The 27324-nt window shown below is 40.1% G+C and overlaps 1 protein-coding gene and 1 long non-coding RNA gene across 3 annotated transcripts in view; one reads left to right on the top strand and one right to left on the bottom strand.

Moving 5' to 3' along the window:
* Nucleotides 1-34: 34 nt before the first annotated feature.
* LOC134735206 (uncharacterized) lies at nt 35-6269 on the top strand. The gene is made up of 3 exons (XR_010118041.1): nt 35-648; nt 3915-4138; nt 5910-6269. It is a non-coding gene; the product is annotated as an uncharacterized lncRNA (long non-coding RNA).
* The window catches only part of SUZ12 (SUZ12 polycomb repressive complex 2 subunit), a 62879-nt gene continuing 41757 nt past the window's right edge, over nt 6203-27324 (bottom strand). For both annotated transcript variants that reach the window (XM_055258204.2, XM_055258205.2), the window contains 8 exons: nt 24737-24842; nt 19057-19234; nt 14170-14261; nt 13510-13653; nt 12805-12962; nt 11758-11956; nt 10647-10726; nt 6203-8579 (listed from right to left, as the gene is read on the bottom strand). In XM_055258204.2, the coding sequence (XP_055114179.1) occupies nt 8234-8579; nt 10647-10726; nt 11758-11956; nt 12805-12962; nt 13510-13653; nt 14170-14261; nt 19057-19234; nt 24737-24842 (1303 nt within the window). In that variant the 3' untranslated portion in view covers nt 6203-8233. The remainder of the gene's footprint in view (nt 8580-10646; nt 10727-11757; nt 11957-12804; nt 12963-13509; nt 13654-14169; nt 14262-19056; nt 19235-24736; nt 24843-27324) is intronic.

Raw genomic sequence — 27324 nt, 5'->3', positions numbered from 1 at the left:
CCTGGACTTGGCTCAGCACGGCGCTCCAGGTGCGGGTGGCGCGGCTGAGAGAGGCCCGCGGCTCGCGACATGCCCCGCGTCTAAGGCCTTCGGAGACCACAGTCTCCGCGGACCCCTGGCTGGAGCCCAAAGCCGGCCGGACCTCCTTCCCGCGACTCCCTTTCCGCGGCTCGGAGAGGAAGGCAGGAGGGCCCCCAAATATCGTTCCCCTCCAGCAGAGGCAGCGAGAGAAAGAAAAAAAAGTCGCGGAGGAGGGCGGCCCGAGCGACCTAAGGGACAGGGCAGCGCCAGCGACCGAGGGAAATTAGTCAGGGTGGGGTACAGGGAGACAAGCCCCCAGAATTTAGGAAACTCCGAAGCTTGGAGCTGGAGTCCTGAATTGACTCCAATGACAACTGCTCCGGATCTGTGCCAGGAGCCACACCCCGGGCTGCCACGCCCGGAGGGAGGGGGGCCCTAAGACCTGCTGCATGGAATCCCCACTCGGAAAGCCTCAGTAAACTCCAGAATGCAACTACTGCATGTTCCAATCTCCCGCCACCTTCCCAGTGTCCCAGCTAGGACCCCGACCACCTTAGCGAGAACTTACCTCTCCTTTGCAGTGGAAAAGAGGGAACCCAACCTAAAACCTACTTCACGCTGTTATAGGTTTGTATGATCGGGAAATAACCTTATTTACCTGAGAAGTCACTAAGTTTGAGCTTAGCCCAGGGGACGAATCATGGTGACATTTCAGGCACCCTCAAACCTTATCACAGGGACTCAACCCTGAGTGGTTGAGGTCGGTTGTTCAGATAAGAGAAAGGTTTGCTGGGCGCAGTGGCTCACACCTGTAATCCCAGCACTTTGGGAGGCAGAGGCGGGCGGACCACAAGGTCAGGAGTTCAAGACCATCCTGGCTAACACAGTGAAACCCCATCTCTACTAAAAATACAAAAAAAAAAAAAAATTAGCCGGGCGTAGGTGGTGCACGCCTGTAATCCTAGCTACCCAGGAGGCTGAGGCAGGAGAATGGTGTAAAACCCGGGAGGTGGAGGTTGCAGTGAGCCGAGATCATGCCACTGCACTCCAGCCTCGGAGACAGAGCGAGACTCCGTCTCAAAAAAAAAAAAAAAAAAAAAAAGTTTTATAAACATATATTAATATTTATTGAGATAAGTGACAACCAAAAAGTAATTTAAAGAAAAATAGTTGGCCGGGCGCGATAGCTCACGCCTGTAATCCCAGCCCTTTGAGAGGCCACAGTCGGACGATTGCTTGAGGTCAGGAGTTCGAGACCAGCCTGGGCAACATAGCAGGACCTCGTCTCTAGAAAAAAATTGAAAAATTAGCCGGGCATGGCGGTGCGCACCTGTGGTCCGAGCTATGCCAGAGGGTGAGGGGGGAGGATCACTTGAGCCTGGGAGGTGGATGTTGCACTGAGCCATGATTGCACCTCTGCACTCCAGCCTGAGTGACAAAGCAAGACCCTGTCTCAAAATTTTTTAAAAAGAAAGAAAAATACCTAAGAGGATTCTGTACATCAAATGGCTTATTTCAATCTAGTTAGGAAAATGGAACACATATGTGAAATGAAAATTAAAATACAAGCACTAATTGCCAAATAAATGCATTCAATACAGTTTGGTTGAGCTCTAAGGGTGGCAAATGTGTATATGTCTTCAGGGACTAGGTAAGTAATGTAAGTCAATAAAGTAGACAAGGTGAAGACCTAGGCCAATGGAAATGCCCATATTTCATTTGAAGAGGGTGGCCAGGTGTGGTGGCTCAGGCCTGTAATCCCAGCACTTTAAGAAGCCAGGTGGGCGGATCACTTGAGCCCAGAAGTTCGAGATTAGCCTGGCCAACATGGTGAAACCCCATCTCTACTAAAAACATAAAAATTAGACAGGCATGGTGGCATGTGCCCGTAGTCCTAGCTACTCAGGAGGCTGAGGCAGAATCACTTGAACCTGGGAGGCAGAGGTTGTGGTGAGCGGAGATTGTGCCACTGCACTCCAGCCTGGGCAACAGAGCGAGACTCCTTCACCACCTCCCCCCCTCAAAAAAAGAGAAAAGTTAAAAAAAAAGACCAAAAAAATCCCAACTCTTCTTTGAATGGATTAGCAGGTATTTGCTGTTTTGCTCCTTTATGCTTTCATGAATTTTTCTGTCGCTTCAAGAAGAAAAATGTTAAGTCAGTGAATACTGTATAGGTTGAGCATCCTTATCTAAAATGCTTTGGATCAGAAGTGTTTTGGGCTTTGGAATATTTGCATTATACTTACCAGTTGATCATTTCTAATCTGAAAATCTGAAATGCTCTCATGAGCATTTCCTTTGAACAGCATGTTGATACTCAAAAACTTTTGGACCTTGGAGCATTTTGGATTTCAGATTTTCAGAATAAGGGTACTCCACCAGTATCCTTTTATTTATCTATGATTTAATATAGCCCTTCTTTCTTCAGAATTACTGAGTGACTCATTCCTGTAATGCTGCTAAATTTTTATTATTACCTTAATATTTAACATTTATTGATCACTAATGTGCCCAGGCACTATGGTAGATGCCTTATCATTATACTTTTAAGTCTTATAGTGGCACACAGTCAGGTTTTATTATATCCTCATTTTACAAGTGAGGTAAATAAAATGTCTTAGAGACACAGAGAGGTTGTGTTTTGTCCATGTCCACGTATCCTATAAGCACATTAGCCTATTTAAAGCCAGATCTCTCCGAAAGCCCAGTTTTTTCAGTTCCCTCAGTTTGCCATTGAGGAAACAGGAAAATCAGACTCGCTGTCATCAATTGCCTCACACATACTCTTGAATTCCTTTTGAGTGGGAACAGAAATACCATTATATGTGTTCCTCTACGTCTAGTCCTAGACATTAATTTGCCTTGTTTCTTTTAAGTTAGTGACCATCTCTGTTGAAGTCTTTAAATCCATTAAAAGTGAATAGAACCTTAGGAGCGTTTTAGGCTGGAGAGGAAGCCCCTCTTCTCTTCAGTTTGGGCTTCGATTGTCCAGAAGTAAAGAGGGATGAGATATTATCTGAGATAACTCCTTCAAGAACCAGAACTTAGCAAAGCATTTACACCATTTTGATGGAAATATTTCTAAACTATAAAATTAGCCAGGTATGGTGGCACATGTCTGTAGTCCTAGCTACTTGGGAGGCTGAGGCGGGAGAATTGCTTGAACCTAGGAGTCTGAGTACACAGTGAGCCGTGATGGTGCCACTGCACTCTAGCCTGGGTGACAAAGTGAGACCCTGTCTCTAAAATAAATTTATTTTATTCTAAAACAATTCTAGGCCAGGTGCGGTGGCTCATGCCTGTAATCTCAGCACTTTAGGAGGCCAAGGTGGGCAGATCACAAGGTTACGAGATGGAGAACATGTTGGCCAACATGGTGAAACTCCATCTCTACTAAAAATACAAAAATTAGCTGGGCATGGTGGCACATGCCTGCAGTCCCAGCTACTCTGGAGGCTGAGGCGGGAGAATCACTTGAACCTGGGAGGCCGGGGGTTGCAGTGAGCAGAGATCGCGCCACTGCACTCCAGCCTAGGCGACAAGAGCAAAACTCCTCTCAATAAATAATTAAAATAAAATAATTCTAAATACATTCTGCTCATCATATTGTTACACTGATGATCTTAAAGTTGATTGAAATGTAGCTGAAACTGGCTTCCACAAAGTACTCTCATGTGGTTCTGAATTTTGAGGTCATCTTTCTCTGTATCAAGTTATTTAGATGTCCTTTCTCAGAGTAATCAAGTTTGAGTAAGACCTGCAGGGATCTCTTGTGAGCACATATATTGAGTTTTAGTGCATAAGCTTTGTTTTAACTTTTCACTGGGTAGATGAAACTCTCAGAGAAGTGGCATTATGTCTAACATAAAGTATTTCCCCCCATTTTTAAACAGAGAAGAAGATACAGAAAATGAAAATGAAAATAAAATTTAGTACTACAGCACAAAGGTCCAGCTTGCAGAATTAATTGACTGTCTAGACGAAGATTATTGGGAAGCAGAACTCTGCAAAATTCTGGAAGAAATGCGTGAAGAAATCCACCGACACATGAACATAACTGAAGACCTGACTGATAAGGTTCGGGGCAGTAACAAATCCTTTCTGGCGGCAGCTAATGGTGAGAGGGGCATTTTCTCATTTTATTTTTGTTAAGTCTGAGCTAAACTGTTGGTATGAAATCACTGCAAAATTTGAAAATAGATTAAATTTTTTTTTTTTGAGACAGTCTCGCTCTGTCGCCCAGGCTGAAGTGCAGTGGCACAATCTTGGCTCACTGCAACCTCCACCTCCCGGGTTCACGCCATTCTCCTGCCTCAGCCTCCCGAGAAGCTGGGACTACAGGCGCCCGCCACCGCCACACCCAGCTAAATTTTTTGTATTTTTAGTAGAGATGGGGTTTCACCGTGTTAGCCAGGATGGTCTCGATCTCCTGACCTCGTGATCCGCCCGCCTTGGCCTCCCAAAGTGCTGGGATTACAGGCTTGAGCCACCGTGTCCAGCCGAAAATCGATTAAAATTTTCAAGTACGGTCATGCATTGCTTAATGATGGGGATACATTCTGAAAAATGTGTCATTTGGCGATGTCACGATTGTGTGAACATCATAGAGTACACTTATACAAACCTAGATGGTAGGGTTTCCTACACACCTAGGTTATACGGCACAGCCTATTGCTGCTAGGCTGCAAACCTGTACGTCATGTGACTGTACTGAATCCCGTGATCAGTTGTAGCACAACAGTAGGTATCTGTGTATCCAACCATATCTAAACATTTAAAAAGGTACTACATAAATTCTTATGGGGTCACCGTAATGTATATGGTTCCTCGTGGACCGAAACACTGTGCAGTGCATGACTGTGTGTATATTTTACTTTAGTTCTCCGTATTTCATTTTCCCAAGAGAACCTTGTTCATGCCCACATAAATTAGGGATACTATACATTTCAGTGTTTTATTTCTGCCTTGGGTCATTACTAATATTCCCCAAAATGTTAGTTTGTTTCTTTATTCAAGTATCTTAAACGTTTTTGGCATTCCAGCTTTTAAGAAATAATATTCTTTTTGAACTTTTTGCCTTTTTTAAAAAAAAACTTTAAATTTTAGAATAGTTTTAGATTTATACAAAAGTTGCAAAGATAGTAGAGGGTTTCCATATATCCTGTACTTGGTTACCCCTGTTATTAACCTCTTAGTGTGGGATATTTGTTACAACTAATGGACCAGTGTTGATACACTGTTATTAACTGAAGTCCATACTTTATTCAGATTTCCTTAGTTTTTACCTGATGTCCTTTTTCTGCCTCATGATCCTATACCACATGATATTTAGTCATCATGTTTTCCTCTAGACTGTCGGTTTCTCAGACTTCCCTTGTTTTTGATGGCCCTGACAGTTTGGAGGAGTACTGGTTAGGTATTTTGTAGAAAGCCCTCCTTATGGGTTTTTCTCATGGTTAGCCTAGGTTTTTGCATTTGGGGGAGGAAGACCACAGAGGTGATGTGCAGTTCTCATCAAGAGTGCATGCTGTCGTCGTGACTTATCACTGATGATGTTAACCTTGGTCCTCTGGGTGAGGCAGTGTTTGTCAGGTTTCCCCATATCCTCCCCCATCTCCTCAAACCCCCAATACTGTAAGTCACTGTAAACAGCCACTCTTAGTGGGTGGGGAGTAATGTTCTACTTCTTGAAGGGGCAATATCTACATAAATTATTTGGAATTTTTCTGCACAGATTTGTTTATTCGTTTATTTTTTCAGACACTTATTTCTGAGTATAGATTCATGGATATTTTATACTCATTGGGTTACAACTGGATATTTATTAGGTTATAATTCAATGTCCCCTTATTTATTTTGTCACTCAACTCTGCTTTTCTTTTTTTTAGGTTTTAAAAACATATAAACCTTAAAAGTTTTAATAGTATAAAAGGGTATGTTGTGAAAAATGAATCTCTCTCCTTCATTACTCTGAACTATAAATTTTTAAATATGTATGTAATACCATAAATGACATATTAGTTGTAACTGCTGAAAGCAGGATTTCACATTAAGATTTTACTAATTTCTTATTAGCTCTGACTCATTTGAGGCTGAATTCTTACTATGCTATCTAAATCAAAATTTTAATGTACATGTTAACAATGCATAATAACAAAAAAACCCCAAAACAGAATACAGCTTTTATATTATTGAACTTTATGTACAAAATCATTTGATTTCAAATAAACATTTAATGTAAAAACAAATGTTCTTTTAAACTGAATTTTTTTTACATCTACTGTACCATTCAAATGCTTTATCATCTTACATGATTTCTTCAAAATCTGTTATCAAGGGTACATATAGAAAAGCACTTTTTTTTTTATAAATAGAAACAAAGGGATTTTTTCAGCTTTTACGATGACATAAAAAGTTTACTCAACAGAAGTAATTTTATTACTATTTGGGGGAGGGAATCACCAACTTTTTGTGCAAACAATGCTAGCCTTCTTTTAAGCATTAAGAGCATAACTGCTTAAGAAATGACATAAGCAATAATTCTACACCTACATCTCCCCTAAAATAATCTATTTTTTTGTTTTTTTTACATATGTGCACAGCTTTAGCAAATTAAAGCCCGAGATAAACGCTCGAGATCTACTATCCAGAGGCAAAATCAGAGTTTACTAGAACTCACCATTTGGAGAGCTTACCAATCAAGGAATCTGTAATGAAAGCTGCAGTTTCCCTCTTTCCTATTTTTTTTAAACACAAAAATCAATGACTAAGAACTTAATACTGGATGACAAATCACATCCACACTATTCGTTAAATAGCCTCACAGTTAAACACATCTTAAAGACCAATCAAATCAGTATTTACATTTTATAAATTTCTGAAGACACCATTAGAAAGCTTATATATCCCTTCATTAAACAAAATAGGGAACTGCATCTGATGGTGGTGGAATGAAATTTTAAAATTAAAAATACCTGTATTTACAGCAGCATTGATCCTTTATAAATAAAGAATATGAAAATGCAATATCTTTAAGGATAATAAAAAATTGAGGTGATGTTACTCAACCACAGTGCTCGGAGTTGGAATAAAAACCTATTGGTGCTTGTTAATGTGCCAGTAGTGAATCCACTTTCTGTTGGAGAAAATCCAACTGCAAATATGTGCGTGAAACACATATAACACAGGGCAAAATTGCTCAAAATGATTCAAGTCAGCTTATCTGTATTGGATATTCTATTCATGAAACACATTACAAAGACATCCTTGCAAAGAAATAAAAGGTATAACAGTTTTCTGGTTGACTTTTTAAGAACACTTCTCCCCTTATAAGTGACATCTTAAAATCTCAAATGTGTTCTTCCCTTGGTTTGCAATCCTAATTTAAAGATACGAACAGCTTAATTTTCCACGATTATCTAATTAAAAAAGAAAAACCAAAACAAGCAAAATGTTCAAGTTAAAAAAAAAATACTGGGTGAGCAATGCACTAAAATTATCCACATGAAAACAAATGGTCAGTAATCTTATAAACCAACATAGCATTTCACTGTCAACAATGTGAAAATTTAGTATCTTCTCAAACAGGCATAAGATGAAGAAGTGCTATTTTTTAATTGTAAAATGAACTTATGTAATGTAAATATCTTACATTATAATTTTTCATTCCGAATTGATAAATGATTTCAAAAACAAGGATCGAAGTTTGACTGCAAATAGTAATGCAATACAATTTCATAAAAATCCTTCAATTTCTATTTTTTTCTTTTCTGTAGTTGATATATGAAGACCACTTCAATTTCTAAAAAAGGGAACCATTCCAATTTTCCCTCCCCAAGAAAATGTCTCACAAAGTAGAAAAACAGCCAGTCATAAATGCAAAAAAATCCTAATTTATATATGAAATAACTTCTAGATTATCAATTCAACATATTTGATGGCAAATGTTGAGTTTAAAAATACTTTGAAATATTGCTTTTCATGCTTAAAGTACAGAATGTTTTAATGACGTCAATAAAAGTGATATACATGTAATGCTGCATAATGAAGTGAAGTAGAACCCTGATACAAATATCCTTGTTGAAATCATTTACTTCATCTAACAGTGCCTGTTTGGAACCTATGATTAAAAACAAAAACGTAATTCTTCTTAGAGGATGAATTCCCTAAAATGTAATTTCAGTGTTTGTCCATAACATGGGGTTAGATCTTTTCAGAGTTTTTGTTTTTTACTCTGTTTTGAAACCCCTGAGACGCTATCTGTTTCCAAAGCTTTCTCTTTTGAGTTAATTTCACTAAAACCATTTGCTGTCCCATTTTGTTCTTCAATTATTTCTTCGTTTGCAGGGGAAGCAGATTCCCCCTTTTCTAATTTTTGCTGCATTTCACGGAGCTTGGTAACAGCTTTATCTATTGACATTATGCTAATAAGATTAAAGTCATGCATGCTGACTAGATGAAGCATGAAGTTTCGACATAAATTCTTCTTAATTATTTTCTGTCCATAATTTTCTACAAACAGCATACAGGCATGATTCATTTGATTGTCAGCAATAAACCTATTTAATAAAAACAGAATATCAATAGCAATACAAAGCATTTTTGTCAAATGCAACAGTGATAACCATTATAAGACTATATCCAATTCCAGTAAATAAAAGATGATTAAAGAAGTGGTAAAACTATAGAGAAACTGAGATTCAATCATCTGAATGAGCTTACCATTTTAGAAAATTTCAAGATATTTAATCTAACTTAAGCTTAAACAGATGCCATTAGAACAGTAGATATAATTTCTGTTCTTCAATTTCATAAGCAGTCTTAAAAGCATAAAATATTTGGGCCGGGTAATTACACCTGTAATTCCAGCACCTTGGGAGGCTGAGGCAGGTGGACCACAAGGTCAGGAGACCGAGATCGTCCTGGCTAACACGGTGAAACCCCGTCTCTACTAAAAATGCAAAAAATTAGCTGGGCATGGTGGCGGGTGCCTGTAGTCCCAGCTGCTCAGGAAGCTGAGGCAGGAGAATGGCGTGAACCTGGGAGGCGGAGCTTGCAGAGAGTCGAGATCGCACCGCTGCACTACAGCCTGGGCGACAGAGGGAGACTTCGTCTCAAAAAAAAAAAAAAAAAAAAAAAATTTAGTACAGACAAGGTCTCACTATGTTGCCCAGGTTGGTCTTGAATTCCTCAACTCAAGTGATCCTCCTGCCTTGGCATCCTAAAGTGCCAGCATTATAAGTGTGAGCCACCACACCAAGCCAGGAACATACTTTTAGCCACAAAGGAATAAGAAACAAAAATTATTCTCCTTTCACCTCTATGAAATGGTAAACAAATCCAAAAAGCCACGTTTTATTCTGAAAAATTAACCAATTGTTAAAAACTGTGGTAATAACTGTGGTAATTTTCAGGATTTCCAGACATGTAACACGTGGCAATAAAAGGCATGAAAATTGGGTCATTAAATGAACCTACAGCTCTGTCTTGCCTTCTGCTGCTCCCTGGTCGTGGGTCCCACCAAGGTGGCTTTTTTTTTTTTTTTTTTGGAGATGGGGTCTCACCCTGTTGCCCAGGCTGGAGTGCAGTGGTGCAATCTTGGCTCACTGCAATTTCCATTTCCCGGGTTCTTCAAATGATTCTAGTGCCTCAGCCTCCTAACTGGGATTACAGGTGTGTGACACTGCACCCGGCTAAGTTTTGTACATTTAGTGGAGACAGGGTTTCACCATGTTGGCCAGGCTGGTCTCGAACTTCTGACCTCAAGTGATCCACCCGCCTTGGCCTCCCAAAGTGCTGGGATTACAGGCATGAGCCACTGTGCCCAGCTCTATAAAATGTTTTGAGTGTGAACGAGTCAACCCTGATAGAGTTTGCAAGCATGGGAGAAACACTACTACAAGAGTTAGGATGGGCACCAGTGATTTCTGAGGAGGGTCTATGATGATGACACCCTTTCCTACGGACACCAGGGTTGCAGCAGCCTGTTTCCTATTTTTTTTTTTTTTTTTTTTTTTTGAGACGGAGTCTCGCTCTGTCGCCCAGGCTGGAGTGCAGTGGCGCAATCTCGGCTCACTGCAAGCTCCGCCTCCCGGGTTCACGCCATTCTCCTGCCTCAGCCTCTCCGAGTAGCTGGGACTGCAGGCGCCTGCCACCACGCCCGGCTAACTTTTTGTATTTTTTTTTAGTAGAGACGGGGTTTCACGGTGGTCTCGATCTCCTGACCTTGTGATCCGCCCGCCTCGGCCTCCCAAAGTGCTGGGATTACAAGCGTGAGCCACCGCGCCCAGCCTCCTCTTGAAAGCTGACAGAATCACAACCCTGATATATAATGCTGCAATGACTCACATCTCTGCAACAAGTTCTAAAGACGAGGCCCGGTTTTGGATCTGATTTTATTAATACTAATGAATATAATATTAATTCATTGTTATAAATAATACCAAAAGGAACGTCTTTGTACCTAAAAAAAACCTGCCAAACGAAAAAACATCGGACTAGAATAAAATTTGGGACAAATATACATTAATAGAATTTTAAATAAGATTCTAACACATACAGATTTCTAGAATGTAAAAGACCATAAAGAATAATAAAATATTTAAATTAATTTAGAAATACCCTACCCATGCTTCATGACATGGAGATTCCAGAGTTTCATCACTTCTTTCTCTCCTTCATTAACATCAGAAAATTCTTCAATTTGCTGGGAAAAAGAAAGAAAAATACCTATTAAACGCATATTTTAAGAAAAATTTGTGAGAATGTCAAAAACAGAATGTTTTGGAACTAAAAATACCACAACATATTTATACAGCGAAGTGGCAACATTTCTTAAAATTAACTTCTATTTAAGCAGTAATTTAATTTAATTTAATTTATTTATTTAGAGACAGAGTCTTCTCTATCGCCCAGGCTGAAGCACAGTGGCATGATCTCAGCTCACTGAAACCTTGACCTCCCGGGTTCAAGCGATTCTCCTGTCTCAGCCTCCCGAGTAGCTGGGATCTCAAGCACACGCTACCATGCCCAGTTAACTGTTGTATTTTCTTTTAGTAGAGATGGGGTTTTGCCATGTTGGCCAGGCTGTCCTCAAACTCCTGACCTCAGGTGATCAGCCCAACTCGCCCTACCAAAGTGTTGGGATTACAGGCGTGAGCCAGCACACCTGCCATCATTTAAAAAGGGAAAGCCTAAATTACGATTACCTATAAATATAAAAATGAAAACACACAACACAAATTTACTTGAAGAAAATCCATCTTCCCTTTAACTTGGTAACTTTTTTGTTTTGCTACAGGATCTCGCTGTCACCCAGGCTGGAGTGCAGTGGTGCAATCTTGGCTCACTGCAACCTCCATCTCCTGGGGTTAAGTGACTCTCCTGTGTCAGCCAACTGAATAGCTGGGACTACAAGTGCATGCCACCATGCCCGGCTAATTTTTTGTATTTTTAGTACAGACCAGGTTTCGCCATGCTGTCCAGACTGGTCTTGACCTCCTGAACTCAGGCAATGCGCCTGCCTCGCAAAGTGCTGGGATTACAGGTGTTAGCGACCGCCACCAGCCTTACTTGCTTAAGTTTTAAAGTGACATAATTTTAAAAACTGTACATTTCTGGATTCCTTAATTTTTTTTAAAAAAAAGTTCCTTTACACTAAAAGTCTAGTTCATAGCAATTTTCAAAACAAATTAATAATATTCCAAGATAATTGCCAATAAAGATAATAATAATTACTGTAATGGTTTTTTCTCTTAGCCATTCAGGATCCTTTTCATCTTCACTATCTACTTCCATTTCTTGTGGACGGAGAGGTAAGCAGGTATCACTATGGAAATACAGACGATTGTGGCCACTACTATATGTTCTTTGCTGTTCTACCTCCCCATCTTCAGATTCAAGAAATTCAGACATGCTTGCTTTTGTTCGTTTTGGCCTAATGAAAAGAAATAAATGTTGATTTATGGCCTCTACATGTATACCATCTAACCTCCTGACTAGGAGTTGAGATCTGTGATAATCTGCATCACCATTTTATAAAACTGACCATAAAACAACAGTATTAGAGGCACACCCCCCACTAGTTATTTTCTTTCGGTACATAATGTAAATCAAACCTATTACATATTAATTCAAACAGTTTTAAAACTGTCTTTCTTTGTGTGAAAAGTTACAGTTAAAAAGGAGGAAAAAGAAATGAAGTGCTAGTTAGGGCACATTCAGATAGGAATATGCATATAAAATCCTACATGTCAAAACTGTGTATTCTAACTCATGTATATTCACAAAGCAGAAAAGCTGTAACACTGGTTACATATGCATACACCTGCCTTAAAACTTTTTTCAGTTTTACTAAGATTAAAAATTCCCTCTTTGTAATTTTATTTATTACTATTATTATTATTTGAGACGAAGTTTCGCTCTTGTTGCCCAGGCCGGAGTGCGATGGCACGACCTTGGCTCACTGCAACCTCGACCTCTCAGGTTCAAGCAATTATTCAGAAACTTCTACTGACAGAATTCTTTAATCCCAATAACCACTGCAGCAATAGTGACATTAACATCGTTAAAACTTGAGTATAAAGTTCAAAGAAAAAGTGAGAAAACTTCTCTAGAAATAGGAGCTATCAAGTGTTATAAAGCAGTTAACAACCCCATAGACACCTAATACTGAAAAATAATTATTTCCACCTAACTAACTAGTAGCTTCGTCTGGCTCCTTTGTTCCTCCAACATTAGTAAAAATCAGAGCTTAAACTTTTGTTATATGCCCTTTTTACCTACCTGCACACAAGAATGTGTGTGATAGGTGTTCTCTTAACTGGTCCATTGCGACTAAAAGCAAATCCAGGTTGGCGATGAATATCCTGAGGATTTCCTGCATAGGAGCCGTCGTAACACTCATTGATAGAAACATCTATCCTAGCACCTTTTGGATGATACTGCAACAAAAATGTCCAAAAAAAAATTAATTATCCTATCCTAAATATCCCTCCAATTTAATTAACGAATTTGTGGGCTCTTAATATTTAGAAAACGAAAATAGGCCGGGCACACCAGCATGGTAAACAGGCAATCAGAAGACCTGGGGTCAACAAAATGTGTTAAAATCTTAACTATGTCATTTATTGCTTGGTGACTTTGTACAAATTATTTCTTGGTTGAGCAAGAATAAGAAAATTATCAATTCAAAGAGTTGTTTGAAGATTTTGTGAGTCAATTAGAGACACTACACAAACATTAATTATAATTCCAAATATATGTCAACTGAATCATTCACTGTAATCCATATATACAGCAATCTATCAAATACAGAAATTTGTTATTTTTATACAAAGTACAATTTCTGAAAGTCACGCTATCTTATACTTAATGCATATTTTTCCCCTTTTTTAATTTAAAAAATTTTTGTGGGTACATAGGTGTATGTATTTATGGGGTGCAAGAGATTTCTTAACACAAATTGAGAAAATATGAAAAATTACTCACAACATAGTTGAAGATAAATCTGCTATGGCAGAGTTTAAGATGCTTGAGTAAACTATAAAGTTTGCGGCAGTTCAGAGTACACCAAGGGCAATGCAGGTCATCTCTTGCTTCAGTTTGTTGCCTTGTATTGTTGTTATAGAGAAACTAAAAAAAAAAAAAAAAAAAAAAGCAAATCTCCAATTTACACATAACAAGATATTTTGTTTAAAAAATCGTTTAAAAAATTTAAAAGGAAAATCAAATTAGAGATATTCTCTTTAATTAAATATGCCCAGCGAGGCAAGGTCACTCACGCCTGTTAATCCCAGCATTTTGGGAGGCCAAGGCAGACACTGTCAAATGTATCGCTTGGAGCTCAAGACAAGCCTGGGCAACATGGTAAAACCTCGTCTACACAAAAACTACAAAAATTAGCCGGGAGTGGTGGCGTGTGCTTGTAATTAGTTACTGGGGAGGCTGAGGCGTGAGAATCCGGTTGAACCCAGGAGGCAGAAGTTGCAGTGAGCCAAGATTGCACCACTGCACTCCAGCCTGGGCAACAAAGTGAGATCCTGTCTCAAATAAATAAATAAAATAAAAATGAACAAAAAATTTTCATGTTTGACATACAAAAAACAAATACATTTCATAATTACTTTAAGAAGGGTTAGCTATGTTTACCTGATAAAATATTCTTAATTTTTGTCGGTTTTCATTTGGAGTATCCTTTTCTTTTCTTGTCTGTAGATCTGTAGTCAATGATTCTTTAACAGCTGAAAATACACACTTTTATATTCAATAAAAACATTGCTTTTGAAAAGCAAAATAACATACCTCACAAAAACTATTAAATATTAAAGGTTTCACAGAATTCTACTTGTGGTATTTAAATACATTTCTGTTATCTCTCTCAACTGATGATTGTGGGAACAATACCCATAATCAGCATCCCTAATCTGATATTAAGGTCTATTGGCAGGACATATTTTTTCCTTAAAAAGCACCTCTGGCCGGCCGCAGTGGCTCACACCTGTAATCCCAGCACATTGGGAGGCCAAGGCAGGAGGATCACGAGATCAGGAGTTAGAGACCAGCCTGCCCAACATGGCGAAACCCCATCTGTAATTAAAAATATAAAAAATTAGCAGGGCATGATGGAGGGCACCTGCAATCCCAGCTACTCAGGAGGCGGAAACAGGAGAATTGCTTGAACCCAGGAGGCAGAGGTTGCAGTGAGGCAAGACCACACCACTGCACTTCCGCCTGGGTGACAAGAGCGAAACTTGGTCTCAAAAAACAAAAACAGAGCCAGGCGCGGTGGCTCACGCATGTAATCCCAGCACGTTGGGAGGCCGAGGTGGGTGGATCACGAGGTCAGGAGATCGAGACCATCCTGGCTAATTAGCACAATGAAACCCCATCTCTATTAAAAATACAAAAAAATAAGCCGGGCGTAGCGGCGGGCACCTGTAGTCCCAGCTACTCCGGAGGCTGAGGCAGGAGAATGGCGTGAACCTGGGAGGCGGAGCTTGCAGTGAGCTGAGATCACGCCACTACACTCCAGTATGGGCGACTGAGCAAGACTCTGTCAAAAAACAAACAAACAAACAAAAAAAACAGAAACAAAAACAAAAAACCACCTCCTATGTCCTAAACAATTATAAAAATAACTCCAAGTAATTATGTGTCATTACCATGCTGTTTTAAGCACTCTGAGGTCAGAATGTGTTTTTTTGTTGTTGAGACAGAGATTCACTTTGGTGCCTAGGCTGGAGTGCAGTGGCACAATCTCAGCTCACTGCAACCTCCACCTCCTGGGTTCAAGCAATTCTCATGACTCAGCCTCCTGAGTAGCTGGGATTACAGGCACCCGCCACCACACTCGGCTGATTTTTTGTATTTTAGTAGAGACAGGGTTTCACCATATTGCCCAGGCTGGTCTCGAACTCCTGAGCTCAGGCAATCTGCTCATCTCAGCCTCCAAAAGTGCTAGGATTGCAGATATGAGTCACCGTGCCCAGCCCAGAGTGTGGTTTTAATTGGTGTTTGTATTCTCAGATCCCAGGTGTGAGCAGGCACTAAGTGTTGGTTTATCAGAAAGTAAGTTATACTTATATTAAAATTATTTCAGGCCGGGCACGGTGGCTCATGTCTGCAATCCCAGCACTTTGGGAAGCTGAGGTGGGCAGACTGCTTAGGGTCAGAAGTTTGAGACCAGCCTGGCTAACATGGTGAAACCCCATCTCTATGAAAAAAAAAAAAAAAATATATATATATATATATATATATATATATATATAAACTAGCCAGGCATGGTGGCACACGCCTGTAGTCCCAGCTACTTGGGAGGATGAGGCAGGAGAATTGCTTGAACCCGGGAGGCGGGGTGCAGTGAGCTGAGGTTGCGCCACTGCACTCCAGCCTGGGCGAGGGAGCAAGACTCTGTCTCCAAAAAGAAAAAAATTATTTCAAATCTAAAAAGATAATGACAAATGATTCTAGTATATTTCCCTTCAGACATAAGAAGAAAAAAAAGGTATTTATATTTCTTTACATAATTAACAATTAGGTATAATTTGTATAGAACTTTTTCTTAGCTTTGATGCAACCTTTTACCTATTTCACTGGCTCCTGAGTATTCTGAGAAGTGCCCACACTACAGTTTACTTGCAAAACCTTTCCCCTGACACAAGCCATTTCTTATTTTATTTATACTTTTTATTTTTTATAAGCGACAGGGTGTCACTGTGTTGCCCAGGCTGGTCTTGAACTCCTGGGCTTCAAGCAATCCATCCACCCTGGTCTCCCAAAGTGCTGGAATTACAGATGTCAGCCACTGCACCCAGCCCCATTTCTTATATCTCTTTAATCTGACCATTACTGTAACCTGCACACAATGAGTGTACATGAGTTGTCAAAGAGGACAACTTAAGCCTTCTGCCTTCTTTAAACAGGCAGATAAAGACACGAGTGCTCTCTCAGGTCAAGGACAATGTACCTACTGGACAGATATAAAAATGACAGAACTTGGCCAGGCGCAGTGGCTCAAGCCTGTAGTCCCAGTACTTTGGGACGCTAAGGTAGGTAGATTGCTGGAGCTCAGGAGTTTGAGACCAGCGTGGGTGACAGCAAAATCCCATCTCTCCCGAAAAATACAAAAATTAACAGGGTGTGGTGGCACGAGCCTGTAGTCCCATCTATATGGAGGGCTAAGGTGGGAGGATCGCTTGAGCCTGGGAGGCAGTGGTTTCAGTGAGCCGAGATGGCACCACTGCCCTCCAGCCAGTGTGACAGAGAGACTCTGTCTCAAAAAAAAAGTAAAATTAAAATGATAGAATACTGCAACTTGGGCCTTAAACTCAGCAGAAAGTTAACTCTATTTGCAAATGTTTTCTCTTCTTAAAAACTGGCTGGGCACGATGGCTCATGCCTGTAATCCCAGCACTTTGGGAGGCCGAGATGGGTGGATCTCCAGAGGTCAGTAGTTTGAGACAAGCCTGGCCAACATGATGAAACCCTGTCTCTACTAAAAATACAAAAATTAGCCAGGCATGGTGGTGCGTGCCTGTAATCTCAGCTACTCGGGAGGCTGAGGCAGGAGAATTGCTTGAAACCGGGAGGCGGAGGTTGTGCTGAGCCAAGATCACGCCACTGCACTGCAGCCTCGGTGCGGTGGCTCACACCTGTAATTCCCAGCACTTTGGGAGGCCCAGGCGAGCGGATCACGACGTCAGGAGATTGAGACCATCCTGGCTAACACAGTGAAACCCCATCTCTACTAAAAATACAAAAAAATTAGTCAGGGCGTGGTGGGTCACGCCTGTAATCTCAGCACTTTGGGAGGCCGAGGCAGGCAGATCATGAGGTTAGGAGATCGAGACTATCCTGGCTAACACGGTGAAACCCCGTCTCTACTAAAAATACGAAAAGAAAAAAAAAAAAATTAGCTGGGCATGGTGGCCGGCGCCTGTAGTCCCAGCTACTCGGGAGGCTGAGGCAGGAGATTGGCGTGAACCCGGGAGGTGGAGCTTGCAGTGAGCTGAGATCGCACCACTGCACTCCAGCCTGGGCGAGACAGCGAGACTCCATCTCAAAAAACAAAACAACAAACAAAACAAACAAACAAAAAAACAGAAAAACTTGTATGTGAGTGATAAAAAACATAGTTCCTGGGCTGGGCACGGTGGCTCATGCCTGTAATCCCAGCACTTTGGGAGGCCAAGGCGGGCAGATCACCAGGTCAGGAGATTGAGACCATCCTGGCTAACAAGGTGAAACCCCGTCTCTACTAAAAATACAAAAAAAAAAAAAAAAATTAGTTGGTCGTGGTGGCGGGCGCCTGTAATCCCAGCTACTCAGGAGGCTGAGGCAGGAGAATGGCATGAACCAGGGAGGCAGAGCTTGCAGTGAGCCGAGATTATGCCACTGCACTCCAGTCTGGGCAACAGAGTGAGACTCCGTCTCAAAAAAACAAAACAAAACAAAACAAAAAAAAACTTAGCTCCAAAGCTCTTTATAGTTGTGATTCCAAAATCTTAAAAGCTAATCTGAAAACCAATAGTTTTCTTGTAAGTTTCTGGCAAATCTGTTTAGTGGAAAAACTTGCCCTAAGTTACCATGAGGACCCCACTTCAAGATCTTATATATGATATCTATACTATGTACCATATCATGCTTCTATAAAATTTTTTTTTTTCAATTCCAATTTCTAGGCACACCTGGCACAAAGGTTCTGGATAAAGAATTTTTACTATTACTATTACTTCAACACAAAACTTTACACTTAATATAGGAGAACCCTAATTTACCATGATTCATAACCTACCTAATAAGCCAAATAATATTTCCGAAAGACTAATCACATAGAGGCCAGGAGAGGTGGCTCTCACCTGTAATCCCAGCACTTTGAGAGGCTGAGGCGGGCAGATCATGAGGTCAGAAGATGGAGATCATCCTGGCTAACATGGTGAAACCTCGTCTCTACTTTATTAATTTACTGACTTACTTTTATTTATTTTTTTTGAGATGGAGTATTGCTCTGTCACCCAAGCTGGAGTGCAGTGGCGCAACCTCGGCTGCAACCTCTGCTTCCCGGGTTCATGCCATTCTCGTGCCTCAGCCTCCCAAGTAGCTGGGACTACAGGTGCCCGCCACCACGCCCGGCTAAATTTTTTTGTATTTTTAGTAGGGATGGGGTTTCACCATGTTAGCCAGGATGGTCTTCATCTCCTGACCTTGTGATCCGCCCGTCTCGGTCTCCCAAATGCTGGGATTACAGGTGTGAGCCACTGCGCCCGGCCAACCCTGTCTCTACTAAAACTACAAAAAATTAGCCTGTAGTCACAGCTACTTGGGAGGCTGAGGCAGGAGAATCGTTTGAACCCACGAGGCAGAGGTTGCAGTGAGCCGAAATCGCGCTACTGCACTCCTGCCTGGGCAACAGAGCAAGACTCCGTCTCAAAAAAAAAAAAAAAAAAGAAGAATCGCATAAAGCAAAACACAAATGAATTAATCTAAAGCACAAGACCTAACTCTGCAAACCATTATTTTGATTGCAATGTTTCTTACCAATAGTTTGAGTAGGTTTAACTGAACCAGGCTTGTTTTCCTGATGGAGACTCTCTGAATTTCTAGTGGCAAGAGGTTTGGCAATAGGAGCTGTAGATTTATCATTGGTCTCTCCTGTCCAGCGAAGAGTGAACTGCAACGTAGGTCCCTGAGAAAATGTTTCGAATGGAGGCAGCCTCTAAAAAATAAAAAACATGCAAAGACTGGAGACTCAGATAATGAATTCAAATAAATTGTAGAAATTAAAAAAAAAAATTCATTATAAGTCAATGTGGATTTGCCTTAATAGATTTGTCTTGAAAATCCAAATGCTGAGATGGCTAAGCAAACAAAGTAAAAGTATGGAACAGACACTGTAGAACTTGAACTGGAGAGCACAGGCTGTCTAAAAGAGGTGACCACTGATCAGCAACAGGTGAATTATTGCCATGTGAAAACACTGGTCCAACACAGACAGATTTTCAGATTTTTCCAAATAAGTCAGGAATCAAAGTTTTCACGGGAAAATTTCCCATTTAGGTTGTTGCTAACCAGTTCAAAATGTCTTTTTTTTTTTTTTTGAGATGGAGTTTCACTCTTGTCGCCCAGGCTGGTGTGCAACTGGCGTGGTCTCAGCTCACTGCAACCTCCCCCTCCCAGGTTCAAGCAATTCTCCTGTCTCAGCCTCCCAAGTAGCTGGGATTACAGGCACGCGCCGTCACACCCGTCTAATTTTTTGTGTGTGTGTTTTTAGTAGAGACAGGGTTTCACCATCTTGGCCAGGCTGGTCTTGAACTCCTGACCTCAGGTGATTCGCCTGCCTCAGCCTCCCAAAGTGCTGGGGTTACAGGCGTGAGCCACCACGCCCGGCCTTGAAATGTCTTAAAAACAAAATTGTGGTACCCAAAGCCCACCAGCATGCAACTTTTGCTCTTAGGTGACCAATTAGTTTTTTTTTGTAAATTGAACAGCTTTTCAATTAGTAATTTTCTTTGACTTCTCTCAGTTTCACTGACAATGATTGCCAGTGCTTCTCTTCTTTGATTTTAGGATACTGAGCTATTGAAAATAGCTAACTTTTAGCCATCTGACCAAATCAACTCACCCATCCTCAAGAATTTACCTATTAAGCTGATGATCCCAAATTGGTTCTCCATTCTTATCCTTACACTTGAACTCTAAACTCATATCTCCAACTGCCTCTTGGACATTGCCAGTTGATCTCAATGTCACCTTGAACTAAAACATGTTTAGAAGTGTATCTAGTATCTTTTCTTCTAAAACACTTTCCTTCTCATGTTATTTTTGTTCTTGTCATTATCATTCTATTAGTGACCCTAAGCTAAACATTTTGGAATTATATTTGACTCCTTTTGTTTCTCATGTAATTACCAAGTCCTTTTTGAAATGTCTATCATTTCTTCCTTGTCCTTCAAGGATCACCAAAAAAAAAAAAAAAAAAAAAAAAAAAAAAAAAAAAACCTTTGTATAGATCAGTATTGCCTTACTACTAGAGTATCTCAATTGTTCTCCTTGCTTCTGATTTTTACTTTCCTATTCGAATATAGGAGAGAGCAAGCAGTCTTCAATGAGCTTCAATTTATTTTACTGCCACAGAGGCCTAAACTCCTTCTATATTGTTATTACAAAGTAATCCTCTTAAAACTATTTAGACTAGAGGACCGGGCACAGTGGCACATGCCTGTAATCCCAGCACTTTGGGAGGCCGAGGAGGGCGGATCATGAGGTCAGGAGTTCGAGACCATCCTGGACAACATGGTGAAACCCCATCTCTACTAAAATACAAAAACTTAGCTGGGCATGGTGGCGGGCGCCTGTAATCCCAGCTACTCGGGAGGCTGAGGCAGGAGAATCGCTTGAACTCGAAAGGCAGAGGTTGCAGTGAGCCGAAATTGCGCCACTGCACTCTAGCCTGGCGACGGAGCAAGACTCCATCTCAAAAAACAAAACAAAACAAAAAAAACTATTTAGACTAGAATGTAGTAAAAGTGTGTTCAGAGACTAGTTTGGACACAGCAGTCCACAGGAATTTATCTTATAAAATACTTGATACAGGTTCAAGTATAATCACTATTAACATTTTTGACAAGATTAAAAAAAATCAAATAACCCAATTATCTATTAGACCAGCACTGGTTTAGTCAATTAAGGAACTCAAAAAAAAAAACCTCAGAACTTTTAAAAAGAAGTAAATCTATAAGCTCTCACTTAAAAGGATGCCCATTTTACAGGGTTAAGAGCTTCCAGATAGGCCAGGCACAGTGGCTCACACCTGTAATCCCAGCACTTTGGGATGCTGAGGTGGATGGATCACCTGAGGTCAGGAGTTCGAGACCAGCCAAGCCAACATGGTGAAACCCCATCTCTACTAAAAATACAAAAAGTAGCCAGGCGTGGTGGCGTATGCCAGTAATCTCAACTATTCAGGAGGCTGAGGCAAGAGAACTGCTTGAACCCAGGAGGCAGAGGTTGCAGTGAACCGAGACTGCGCCATTGCACTCCACCTCTGAGTGACACAGCGAGACTCCATCTCAAAAGAAACAAACAAAAAAAAGGCCAGGCCGGGCACGGTGGCTCATGCCTGTAATCCCAGCACTTTGGGAGGCCGAGGTGGGGGAATCACGAGGTCAGGAGATCGAGACTATCCTAGCTAACACGGTGAAACCCCGTCTCTACTAAAAATACAAAAAATTAGCTGGGTGTGGTAGCAGGCACCTGTAGTCCCAACTACTCGGGAGGCTGAGGCAGGAGAATGGCTTGAACCCGGGAGGCGGAGCTTGCAGTGAGCTGAGATCATGCCACTGTACTCCAGCCTGGGCGACAGAGCGAGACTCCATCTCAAAAAAAAAAAAAAAAGCCAGACACAGTGGCTCACGCCTGTAATCCTAGCACTTTAGGAGGCCGAGGCGCGCAGATCACAAGGTCAGGAGTTCAAGACCAGCCTGGCCAACATGGTGAAACCCCATCTCTACTAAAAATACGAAAATTAGCTAGGCATGGTGGTGCGTGCCTGTAATCCCAGCTACTCAAGAGGCTGAGGCTGGAGAATCGCTTGAACCCAGGAGACGGAGGTTGCAGTGAGCCAAGATCATGCCACTGTACTCCAGCCTGGGTGACAGAGTGAAACTCCATCTCAAAAACAAACAAACAAACAAAAAAAACAAAAAACAACAACAAACAAAACCAACAACAACAAAACCCTTCATATATATAATCCTTATAGTCTCATGAATAAAAACATACTTTAAAACAAGAAATTTAAAATGAAAAAGATCATAAAGATAAATCCATGCAGAAAACCCAAACACTATAGATAAAAATTATTTGAAATCTCATCACCTGGAGTTAACCACTGTTATAAATTTTAGAAAGAGGGAAAAAAAATATATATATACACTTATGTAAAAATTTAATATGGAAATCTTGTCCAACTATCATCCTTTTTAATGGCTTTTTAGATTTAATGTGTTTCTAACGTTTCATTATTTAAAAAATGCTGAGAAAACCTGTTACCTACATCTTTTGTTAACAAGTTACTGCATTGTGACAAAAACATAAAATTTGAATTGTTAAAGACTATACATACAATTTTAACTTTATATATATTGCCAGTTTGCCCTATAGTAAGACTGTATCAACCTTTTTTTTTTTTTTTTTTTTTGAGACAGAGTCTTGCTCTGTCTCCCCAGATAAGGTGAAGTGGCAAAATCTCAGCTCACTGAAACCTCTGCCTCCCAGGTTCAAGTAATATTCCTAAGCCTCCCAAGTAGCTGGGACTACAAGCATCTGCCACCACGCCCGGCTAATTTTTGTGTTTTTGGTCAACAGGGTTTGACCATGTTGGCCAGGCTGGTGTCAAACTCATAACCTCAGGTGATGCACCTGCCTCGGCCTCCCAAAGTGCTGGGATTACAGGCATGAGCCACTGAGCCCGGCCCCAACTTATTGCTACATCAAAATATTATTTGAGAGTATATGTGTCCTCACATCCCTAAAACACCAGAAACTGTCAAACTTTTAATCTTTGTCAAACTGTCAAAAGTAGTATCTCTGCGTTTGCATGCCTTTGAACACTAATAAGGTTGAGTACTGCTTTAAAAGTTTGCTGGCCATCTATATTTGTTTAAGAACTGCGTGATAGTCCTTGACACATATTTCTTATTAGACTGCGTATCTTTTTCTTGTTTTATAATTCACAATATTATGTATTCATATTAGCATTTTGTGTTACAGATATTTCCCCCATTCCATAATTTCTGTTTGTAACTTCAGATATTTTGCAGTACAAAAATGATTAATTTTAACCTGACAATTTTTACTTTATGCTTTCTTACTTTTAAATCATCCTTAGAAGGGTCTTCCTCACTGCAATATATTAACATTCACCTATTTTTTTTCCATGCTTATGAATGTTCATTTTTACATGTTTATGAGCCTTCCAGAATGTATTAGGTCTAAGATTATTTCCAGATGACTGGAGAAGAGTTGTCACAATTAACGAACAGTTTCTCTTTCTCATATAGATATACCACCACCTTTACCATAAACTAAATTTCAAATATACATCAAACTATTTCAGGACTATGCCTGAATGATATGCTTGTCTATTCCTATGCTTATACCATAGGGTTTAACTTCTCTTAACTTTATGGTATGTACTACTGTATACTGTATATCATACCAAAACTGGTAAGTAAAAATTCTCAAAATATTTTTCTAAAATTTCCCTTAGTATTACTAAACACTTATCCTTCTAGATTAACTTGGTACTAATTTTAAGACTTAAAAAAATCCTTATGAGATTTTGCATTGGATGGTACACTGACCTAACATATTTAGAAATAAAGGACATCATTATAGTTTTGAATCTACCTATTTAAGAAATGTATGGATTCCTCTTTATCTCTTAAAAGAGTTATTTTAAGTACGCTTAATCTAAATTCTGCAGATTTCTTGATAAATGTATTACTAGTCAGCCCTTATTACCTGCCATTACAATGAATAGAATTTAAAATAGCCGTTAACATTTATTGAGCACTTATTGTATGCCAGGCACTGTACTAAATATTTTATTATTTCATCTAATCCATCAATTCTATGTCTCATGTTACAGGTGAAGAAACTGAGACATGGATAAGTAACTTGCCAAACGCCACATAGCTAGGAGCAGAGATTTCAATCAGGCAGTCTGGCTCTCAAAGAAAGATGCCTTCCGTGTGGCCAGGTGCAGTGGCTCATGCCTGTAATCCCAGCGCTTTGGGAGGCCGAGGCAGGCGGATCATAAGGTCAGGAGTTCCAGACTAGCCTGGCCAACATGGTCAAACCCCGTCTCTACTAAAAATAAAAAAAATTAGCCAGGCGTGATGGCACGCACCTGTAATCACAGCTACTCGGGAGGCTGAGACAGGAGAATCGCATGAACCCGGGAGGTGGAGGTTGCAGTGAGCTGAGACCATGCCGCTGCACTCCAGCCTGGGCAACAGAGCAAGACTCTCCCTCAAAAAAAAAAAAAAAGATATCTTCCGTTAAATGCTCTGACTAGATCATTTACTTGTGTTTTTTAAAGTATAAAAAACAAAGGACTCTATTTCCAACATGAATTAGCATTTGGGGAAGAAAACATCAATCAAAAATGGGAGTTCATAACTATAACGTGCTCAACCTTCTAAGTAGTCCATACCTTCCCATCAAGAATAGTCTCCCATGTTGCTCTTTTCTTGCTTATTGGACATTCTTCCATTTCCTGCATGGCTACTTCATATTCCCCATCTAAAAGCTGTAAGCGCCTGTTAGACAAACACATATACTTTAAAGTAACCTGTGTTATTACTATAAGTACACAAATTCTACATCTTTAGATTTATACTAAAAGCATTTATTAAATTTATAAACTAGCTTACATACCCGACAAGATTTTAAAAATACAGCTACACTCCAGTCCTGATGAAAGCAATTTTAATGATGTACACTAAAAACTCTATTACTAGGAATTCATTACTGTAGCTACTCAGATATAACTCTAAACATGTAAAGTATAATATGCCTGAGGTCTCAAAACCTGGTACGTTGTCAACATTAAATATAAAGTGTATGTACAGGCTTTATTTATTTATTTGAGATGGAGTCTTGCTCTGTTGCCCAGGCTGGAGTGTAGTGGTGCAATCTCCGCTCACCGCAATCTCTGCCTCCTGGGTTCAAGCAATTCTTCTGCCTCAGCCTCCCAAGTAGCTGGGATTACAGGCTTGTGCCACCACGCCTGGCTAATTTTTGTATTTTTAGTAGAAACGGGTTTCAGCATCTTGGCCAGGCTGGTCTTAAACTCCTGCCCTCGTGATCCACCCACCTCGGCCTCCCAAAGTGCTGGGATTACAGGCGTGAACCACCACACCCAGCCCAGGCTTTATATTTTTAAAAATAGGATAACAGTGTTACAATGCTTGTCTTAGGGAAACACTAAGAATTATTACTTTTAACTACTGTAATTGTTTGAACTAGAATCCTTTACTTTTATACTTGACCAGTAAACTGATTATTATAATGACAAATCTGGTAACTACAGAATTCTGGGGGCACCTGGCACATATAGGTGCTCAATAAATATTTCATGGAATACTAATGGAATCAAATAATTCAAATATATTCACACAATATAGTTTTAAGGTGTGTGTACATATGTGTCTATGTATAATTTATTTTTTCCATACTTTAAACACTAGTAACCACTACTACTCTAAACACCATTCTTCAACCATGCTCAGTAATTAACTGTATATATCAAGAAACTGGCTTCTCTTCATCACTCTTAGAGAAATTCTATTAGGTAAAAACAGCTGACATTTACTGAGTGTTCACTATGTGCCAGGCACTATTATAAAGATTTTACATGGTTCATTTAATCTTCCCAACAATGCTATGAACTATGTACTATTACTCCATTGCCCAGAAGAGAAAACTGAGGCAAGAAACGGTTAACATAACTTGCCTTAAAATCAAACCGTAAATAGCCAGATCTAGCAAATGAATCCAGGTGTCTGTCTCTAGAGTCTCTTAAAACCAAATGATTTAAGGATTTTTGTCTTTTCTCTACGCTGTACTACTTAAATTTAGTCAACTTCAGTAGTACATCAGCAAAGGCATTCAACTATTTTAAAAACTTATTTATTCAAATAGGTAATAAATTCATATATTTCTAAATCAAAAAGGAGCTTCCTTATGCTTTTACATAGATACATACTATTCCATTTTGTGGGTGTACATTTGATACCTACAATCCAATGCACTCTCCTATCTGTAATGTATGTGGAGACCTTTCCCCCACAGCCTCATCAAGTGCTTTATCAAGTTTTTTGGTCTCTGTCAATCTGATAAGTGAAAAAATCCATCTCAGTGTACTTTTAATTCAGATGCTTTATCATTTTAATTGTTTAAGAACCATACATATCTATTTTGGTAAACTTCTTATTGTTTCCTTTGCCCATTCTTCTATGAGGCAGTGGTCTTTTAAAATTAATATGACCTTTTTACATTCAAGAATGAGATATCTACCCATAAGTTGAAAATAATTTCTCGCCATCTTGTCATTTTTGACTTTGGTTATGGTGGCTTTTTTGTTTTCTGAAGAAGTTTTTGATTTTTATTTTGTTCAACTTTGCACTGTTTTCCCACATGGCTTTTGAATATTGGTTATTATTTCAAGGAATTAACTGGATTTTTTTTTTTTTTTGAGTCGCTCTGTCACCCAGGGTAGAGTGCAGTGACACAATCATAGCTCACTACAGCCTCAGACTCCTGGGCTCAAGAGATCCTCCCACCTTGGTCTTCCAAAGTACTAAGATTACAAGTGTGAGCCACTGCACCCAGCCCTCTGTGAGATTTTAAAAACAATTTTTACACATCTAACATGCAGATTTTGGCTTAAAAATACCATTCTTCTATAAGGAATCAGGACTCCTTGGAGAAATCACAACTTCAGAGCAGAGGTAAGAAAAGGAGAAGGTAGGCCAGGCGCAGTGGTTCATGCCTGTAATCCCAACACTTTGGGAGGCTGAGGTGGGAGGATCACCTGAGGTCAGGAGTTCAAGACCAGTCTGACCAACAGGGAGAAACCTTGTCTCTACTAGAAATACAAAATTAGCCAGGCATGGTGGCGCATGCCTGTAATCCCAGCTACTCGGGAGGCTAAGGCAGGAGAATTGCTTGAACCCAGGAGGCAGAAGTAGCAGTGAGCTGAGATCATGCCTTTGCGTTCCAGTCTGGGCAACAAGAGTG

The sequence above is a fragment of the Symphalangus syndactylus genome, chromosome 20, assembly GCF_028878055.3.
Source record: "Symphalangus syndactylus isolate Jambi chromosome 20, NHGRI_mSymSyn1-v2.1_pri, whole genome shotgun sequence".
In the NCBI taxonomy this organism is placed as follows: domain Eukaryota; kingdom Metazoa; phylum Chordata; class Mammalia; order Primates; family Hylobatidae; genus Symphalangus; species Symphalangus syndactylus.
This window is presented reverse-complemented; position numbering and strand designations above follow the sequence as displayed.